General features: G+C 40.3%; 1 protein-coding gene and 1 pseudogene across 1 annotated transcript; both read right to left on the bottom strand.

The window, feature by feature from the left end:
* Window positions 1-1,561: 1,561 nt before the first annotated feature.
* LOC150017138 (leucine-rich repeat transmembrane protein FLRT2-like) lies at window positions 1,562-2,694 on the bottom strand. Its single transcript, XM_090272106.1, has one exon. It carries the CDS (start codon window positions 2,692-2,694, stop codon window positions 1,597-1,599), a length of 1,098 nt encoding a protein of 365 aa, XP_090128232.1. The 3' UTR covers window positions 1,562-1,596.
* Window positions 2,695-5,103: 2,409 nt separating this feature from the next.
* LOC150017137 (small ribosomal subunit protein uS13 pseudogene) lies at window positions 5,104-5,526 on the bottom strand (annotated as a pseudogene).
* Between the last annotated feature and the right edge of the window lie 2,406 nt (window positions 5,527-7,932).

The following is a 7,932-nucleotide window of genomic DNA, read 5'->3' as shown; positions in this document are numbered from 1 at the left end:
TGCCTGTGACTGTCCCATGTGATGAGCCATTCGTGTGTCTGATGGTTTTCAGGAAAGCCCAGGATCTCTCCATGATCAAACACTCTCCCTACACAAGCAGGTATAAGTGACAACCTGGGCATGAATAATGATTAGTATACTCTCTATGATCATGACTATGGCTTTTCCTTTAGAATTTCCTCTGCATAGTTGTGGCCTACGATCTGAAATCATCTCACTTGGTCAGTCAGCATCAAGCTCTTTATAAGCCAATGTGCATGTCTTTGTTCATTCTTGACACTTGACTAAACACCTGAAAATACATAAAATGCCAGCAAGAGAGGGGCAAATATAGGGCAGATGGATCAACATAAGACATTCTCATGACTAAAAATGTCATTCAAAGCATAATCCACCCCTGATGGTTGTTTAGCGGTTTTCCGCACACACATAAGACATTACAGATCTAATGATGTGTTTTGTATGCTGGCGTAGGTGAGAGCCTCAGGTGTGTTATTACAAACAGAGGGCTGAATTTCATTTTGGCCATCTTTGCCATGTTAAGCACAAGATGAAAGTGAAGCATGTTATCACATTCTACCTCTTCAGGAACACCTTCCAGCGAAGCAACCTTTTCAGATCATCCTAACCACTTCACAACACTAGATCCCCAATGTACCACTTAAGCCCCAAATAATTCTGTGAATCCCATAAGACAGTAAAGACACCTCTCCTGACTTGGAATTCTTGGTCCAGAGCAAATAATTTCAGCAAGCAAATATCCTGCTAAGGGTTATATACAGAACACAAAAAAACAAGAATGATTATTTTGTGGATAAAAGAAAAAATCCTCAAGAGTAAAAGTACCATCATTTTAACACATAGTTTTATCTATACAGCCAAGGTGAAGTGGGCAGTGGAAGGGAATTATTCAGGTAAATACACGAAACCCTGTGTCATTGTCCTGAATTGTAGATGGCTTACTGCTTCACCGATCACCTTCCTAGATTGTCTTATTCCTTCACTGCATGGACCTAGCTCTAAAAAAGCAACAGTCAAAACTCATTAGCTAATCAACTAAAATGGAAACCAAAATCACCTTAGAATGAATATATAATTAATTTCAACTCAACCAACTATAGTTTTAGGTCTTTTGTCTGAATATTATATTTTCAGTTACTGTTCTGCTTACTTGAGGGATGAGGGAGACTATCACATAAGCCAGGGCTCTATTATTAAAGAAAATAAAGCTCTTACTATAAAGGAAATTTTGCATAGCCTTTTATACCTAAACATTTGGAAGAAGACATATCACAGTTCTTTTTTTTTTTTTTCTTTCTTTCAGTTGAGTGAGAGAGCGCACGCACAGAATGATGGTGATGTTAACTTTATGGAACTCGAAAACAATGGGCAGTGTTAGAGGAAATATGCAAAACAGTGCAAAATGCATAAATTTTATTTTGAAAAGAATTTTTCAAGGATGTATTTTTTAGATAACATATGTGATTTACGACCCTTCTAAACCTAAGAGAAGGGAAGGAGTAAACTCTATATGCCTTCTGGACTGAAGCATGAGCCCGCCTCTCTTCTCTATGTTCTATCCATTTAGAAGCTGTACTAGGCACTGGGGTGAGGACAGAACAAACGGTTCATATTCATCTCTCTGAGGGCCATCCCCTGAACTCCCTCAGGACCTTGGCACATGAAACCTTGTACGCTGAGCGATGAAGGGATGTACTTGAGCCATTCTGTGACCCATTTAATACTGCAGTCGCAAAACCAAGGGTTATTCTCAGCAGTAAGTTGCTTCAGGTTGGAGAGGTTATCAAAGACCCCTTGAGTCAACACACGCAGTTGGTTGTTGGATATATCCAGCCGCTCCAGCTTCCGGAGGTTGGAGAAGGCTGTCAAAGGGATGTGGTTTATCTGGTTGTCCTGCAGATACAGCCGGAGCAGATGCGTACCTGGGAGATCAGAGGGGGGATGGGAGAGAGAATTCCTTACGATTGAAAACTCCTTGAGCTTGGTGAGATGGCTGAAGGTGCCCTCGGCGATGCCTTTGTTGGTCAGGAGGTTCCCATCCAAAATCAGATACTCCAAATTCAATAGGTTCTGAAAGGCCACGTGTGAGATGACTGTGATTTGATTGTCATCCACTCTCAGCTCTTGCAAGTCCACAGGAAGTCCAACGGGTACTCTAGTCAGGTAATTGTTGGATAGAAACAACAACTTGAGGCTAACGGCCTCCTGGAAGGCCCCATATTCCACTCCTTCTGTGAATATAAAGTTGTCATCAAGGTATAGCTCTTCAAGCTTTAACAGCTGGGCAAGAGCTGCTCGTGAAATGGTCTGGATGGTGTTTTCCTGCAAATGGAGAACGCGGACGTTCTTGGGAAGGTTCATGGGGAATTCATCCAGTTGGTTGCCATAAAGGTAGACCGTGTGCACCGACCGTAGGTTTCGCAGTTCTGCAGGAAATCCAGCGTTATTGATTTTGTTATTTTGGAGGTAGAGTACGGTTATGCCCTCCGGGATCCCAAGAGGCACTGAGGTCAAGCTTCGCTCGTTACAGTAGACAAAGTTCCTGTCACAGCGGCACACCCTTGGGCACGCCAAGAATTTTGACACTTGTGAGCATAGCCCCATAACAATGAAAAGCCAAGATTTTAAGAAAAAAGCACCAGGGCTGGGCCATAGTGTGGTCTGTAGGCCCATTTCTGAAGTACAGAAATAAAATACAATATTGTGGGGAAACCAAAAAAACAAAAAAATATAAACAAACCAAAATGACTGGATGGAGTTCGGTCAAAGCCCAGAAATCCAAGTAGAGGAAAGTCCCAAACGTCCACGGTAATAGAATATTCCTGCAGTCCCTGGTTTTATCAGCCCTTGTTGACCTTCTTGCTATTGTCCACCATGTGCAAAAAAATAAAGAATGAGAAATTCAGTTCAATAGAGAGAATTTTCTACAAAAGCAACAAATGAAGCCAAGTTATCAGCGGTCCCCAGGGGCCCTGATGGGCAGGCAAAACACCCGTCTTCCGTTGTACCTCAGAGCAGCGTCGGTCAGTCCGTGAACTTCTTGGTTAAGCTCAGTCTGCAATCTGTGTAGGAAAACAGAGAGAAAAGAGTCAGTTAAGGGTGACAATGGGAGGAATGCTGAGCTGACTGTACTCCTTTCAAGAATGATATGATTGGGACTAAATGACCAAGAGTAAGTGATTGGCATTAAGTGATATTTAAAGTAACAATAACTTAGTTAAAAGGTCTTCAAGAAATGAAAAGGACTCAGTTATCTCCAAAACAAAACCATACTGTTACCCCTCATTATCAATGATTATATTGTGAATTTTACAATCCCAAACAGGACCCTCTCTTAAACACCTATTTGCATATCCAAATCGGTACATCTATGAATCCTCTGATTCCAATAATGAGATTACCTACAAATTCAGCTGGTTCAAGTCTTGTTTCAAGATGAAACAAGTGAATGAGGAACTAATAGAATTTTAGGAAAAAATGTGAAACCATTTCAAGTTATAAACAAACAAATGCAAAATGGCAACTGACATAGTCATTTAAATAGATGCAGCCTTTTGATCTGACACCTTGATGAAGTGATGTAAACTTGAGGCACAGAAGTTTGTGTGAAGGCAGAGAGAAAACTTTTCTTCCCCATTTTCTGCCTCTTCTCATCTTCTGTCTTCCTCTAAAAGAGCTTACATCTGGGTTACTAAGGAGAATGACCAAGTCCATTCCATGACACATTTTCACTTACCCCTCCTTCGGGACCTCTAGGTATAGATGAATCATGCCACTGTGATCCTTCTGGGTGTTGCAAAACTCATGATTGGGAATACATTATTTTTCAACAACACAACCATTCTCCATCTGTGAGTTTTTCCTGCTTTTAAAGGAGGACTTTCAGTGAACTTGGAAATGATAGAAGACACAGTTATGGAAGTAAAAGTAACCTACACATAGTACTCATGCTTTCATGGTCCAGAACTTGTTCCAACTGTTTTCAGATTAGAAGGTAAAGAAGTTAATTGAAAGGTGCCAGATTTGATTTTCCTACAAAATAAGCTAACATGACAGGACACGGAAAGCTATGAGTCTCTTAATTCTCACCAATACCCAGAGATTAACACAATTTATATCAAAAAGCATGGAGGAACTATTTGAAGGTGTTCCCTTAGCTTTCTTTAGGAACATAATTTAAAAAGGAAAAAAAAATTGTTAGTGCTTTAAGTGTCAAGGACATTATAAAGTATTTCCGCAATTTAAAATATTGTGAACAATCTAAAAAAGGCCTTTGATTACCAGAAATGGTAATTCATTATTTATTTTTCAGAACCTTTTTTTTTAAAGGTAAAGTGGGATTTTCTTTCCAGGCAAAAAGGGATGGATATGATACTTTATTTTAAAATTCAAGCACTATTTAATTTGTTAAACTCATAAATATGTGGTTTGCCATTGAATAGGAGCTATTCCTTTTTAGCAAAATCTCTCTGTGCTTAAAGAATAAGGTATACATAATCAATAAAACATATTTAAAAATTAAAAAAAGAAGAATGTATAGTACAACTAAAGGTAGTTCAGGAAAAAATTAATTCAATGCATAATTTGGTGTCATCCTTAGCTCAGGTTTCAAACTTTCAAACCATCTCAATGGTCCCTAATAGCTTGTTACTCAAGTGTGATCCTTGGTCCAGAAGCATGAACTTGACCTCAGAAGTTGCTGGAAAAACAAAACCTACATGTCAGCGAAAGCTTGGGATGGGCACATTAAAATTTGACAAGCACTTCAGGAAATAGTGCCATCTTACTTAATCATTCAAATGTTTTAAATTACTGCATGTAAAATAAAGGTAAGAGCATGTCAAATGACTCTTTAGAGAAAAGTAAAAGCATAAGGCATATTCACCATTCTGTTTCCAACAGATAGTCTCAAACTACATCTTAAATGCAAATGACATTTTAGAGGTGCAACAGTGGAATATTGTATGTATATATATTTATATCACTTGTCCTCAGCGAACTCTCCCCACCACCACAGATGTATAAACTATTCATGAACAGACAAGGCCTATAGGTGTATTTATTCTTGGACACAATGTGACCTTAGAAGCTTGTGGTCTTGGTGTGCTGACCTCGAACATGAAGTCCCCAGAAGTGACACAGCCCTTTGTGGGCTGGAATTTTCTTCAGTCACTTCAGATCTTCACAAAGTTTGTTGTCCAGACCATTGGCCAGGACCTTGCTGTATTTTTCACCCTTCACATCCTCCTGTCTCTTCAAGAACAAATCTGGGATCTTGTACTTGCGTCGGTCCTGCATCATGGCGGTCACCCATTCACCTCATGCTCAGTGAGCTCTCCTGCCTCTTGGTGAGTTCAATGTCTGCGTGCCTCAACATCACATGAACACATCTTTGCCCTACATCCTTAACTACAGTGACAGCAAAGGCTACTTCCTGTTGCCCATCAATGTTGATTTTGGGTCCTCCCAAAATGTGCTGGACTTCTCAGGAATCCCTAGAGACATGGCGGCAATGGTATGCAGGCTCCTGTGGAAGAGCCTAGGCAAATTCTGAAAAGTGTTTATCTAAATGATAAGCACTGTTGTCTGATAGGAGTCATTGGTCACCAGAGGAGTACACTTTTCAAAAGCATGATTTATTTAAAAACAAAAAAGAAACTATTTGGTACAGAGGAATCTTCAAAGTGTGATAGTAAAACACTATGAGAAATTTTCCTAAGAGGGAGAAACACTGCACCAGGATCTCTGAGTAAGTTCCCATGTACAGAGAACAGATTACCTGTGTTTACATGTCAAATGTTTAGGGCCTGAAAAAAGTAACAGAATTTACTTGGAAAGTTCCCCAGTGAAGAGCCTCAAAGCAAAAATCACTGGGAGTTAACAAAGTGCTCAGGGATGGACCTGGAGACTCCCACTGTGTACCCAAATTGCAAATTTTCCATTTGCTTGAGCTGTGTCCTCTCAAGGATGAGGAGAAGTAAGTCCCTCTGTCCCAGACATCATGCCCTTGCAGGTGTATTTTATTATAAGTGCTTATTGTCTAATTACAGAAGAAGAGAGAGTCTTACTGAAAAGGGCTCCTTGTGGGACTACAAGGGGCACACTGTTACTGATTATCCACCTTCCTAGGTGAAAAGTCCCATCTAGATCATAATGTGTTGATCACTATTACAAATGCAATTAGGAGTGGAAACAAACTCAAAGGCTTTTCTCTGAGCTTCTTGGGGGTCCCACAGAATCACAGCACACAGTAGATTTGCTCTCGTCCTTTGATCAACAGCAGCCTACGTATTATGTCAGCCAATACAGTGTAGCTCTGTTCAAAGTAGCACAACTGTAAAATTACAAACACAGAGGAAAAAAAAAACATTTCTGAATTTCAGGACACTATAATTTCCTCTACGTTCAGCAACAATTCCTACTGAATACTGAAAGCAGAAATCCTTTTCGACCTCAAGCTGGAGACTGTATTTATGGAGACAGCAGAACAAAGTAACAGTCAAAAGGCTGGGCGCTGAGATCTCATCCCACCTCTGACCCTCAGCAGCTCTGGGACTCTGGGTAAATTAACCTTTTAAGGCTCAATCTCCTCATATGAGAAATGAGGATAATAGTAATTCCTAACTCACGGCGCTGTTGAGAGGATTAAGTTGGATAATGTTGTGAAAAGCGTCTATGGTGCCTTACACATGGCAAAAACATAATATAATAAACAGTCATTCTCTGTGTACATGTTATTATCAGTACTAACCAAAGAGGCAAACTCCAAAAGAAAAACAAAATCACCTTTTTCCTGCCAACCTTGTGCCCTTTCCACGAACCTCAAGATTTCTCAACCTCACATCTATTGACATATGGAGCCCAATAACTCTTTTTTTAATCCTCACCCAAGGACATTTCCTTTTTTATTGCTTTTTAGTGAGAATGAAGGAAAGAAGGGAGAGGAGGGAGAGAGAGAGAGAGAGAGAGGAAGGTGGCAGAGAGAGAGAGAAACATTGTTCACTTGCCTGCCATGTATAACTGGACCAGGGAGCAAACAGCAACCTCGGTAGCGCTCTGATCTGGAATTGAACCTGCAACATTTTGGTTTACAGGACGACTCTCCAACCAACTGAGCCACACCAGCCAGGGCAAATCCAATAAGTTGCCATGAGCACCCAAACATGTCTCCAGACAGTGCCATATATGTGTCCCTTAAGATAGCAAAACCTTCCCAAGTTGGAAACCATTCACCTGCACCATCTTCTAAGTATCATAAAAGGTTAACATTTTACTCTGATTTTACAGAGGATGTTGAAGGTACATTTCTAATAAATGGAACCTAAAACTGCTCAGTGGCATGGACTCTGAAAATGCAGTATGTGTTTCATTCATTTCTTCAATCAATATTTATTGGGCACTGGAATGCGGATACAGTCTTTCACAGAGCTGATGTGGTTTTTGGCTTCGTGAGGCTTAAAGTTTAGTGAGGGGAGAAAACTGAGGACACAGGGAATTACGGTACTGTGTAAGGCACACTGACCTTAGGGCATCAGGAAATTACGGTACTGTGCATAAAGCTCTGCCCTAGCCCATGGAGTATCAGGGAAAAATGCTAAAGGAGAAAGATTGTCTAAGTGATGATCTGAAGGGTAAGAAGGGGCAAGCCAGGGAAGATTTGAAAAGTTCTGCACATGGATCCAAGCTGCTTATAATGTGGATCAGGAAGCAAATCCCAGGTCAGCTGAGAAAGGAAACAAAATTTTGACTTTGCCCCAACTTTGCTCCTCACTTGAGGCAGTCCTGTTTCCATATTATAGACAAGCTCAAGTTTCAATGTCATTAACCATTTCACTGTTAAGTATCTACTGCTGGAAATAAAAGGATTTTACATCATAAGATACATTTTAAATATGGACAGCAAAAGTCGTG

Source organism: Furipterus horrens, unplaced genomic scaffold (assembly GCF_987537825.1).
Source record: "Furipterus horrens unplaced genomic scaffold, mFurHor1.1.pri manual_scaffold_3, whole genome shotgun sequence".
In the NCBI taxonomy this organism is placed as follows: Eukaryota; Metazoa; Chordata; class Mammalia; order Chiroptera; family Furipteridae; genus Furipterus; species Furipterus horrens.
The sequence above is the reverse complement of the archived record's forward strand: the minus strand, read 5'-3'. Positions and strand labels throughout refer to the sequence as shown.

Bases quoted from the DNA above. Each gene is read 5' to 3' on its own strand.
- LOC150017138 (XM_090272106.1), bottom strand. From the start codon at position 2,694: ATGGGCCTACAGACCACACTATGGCCCAGCCCTGGTGCTTTTTTCTTA.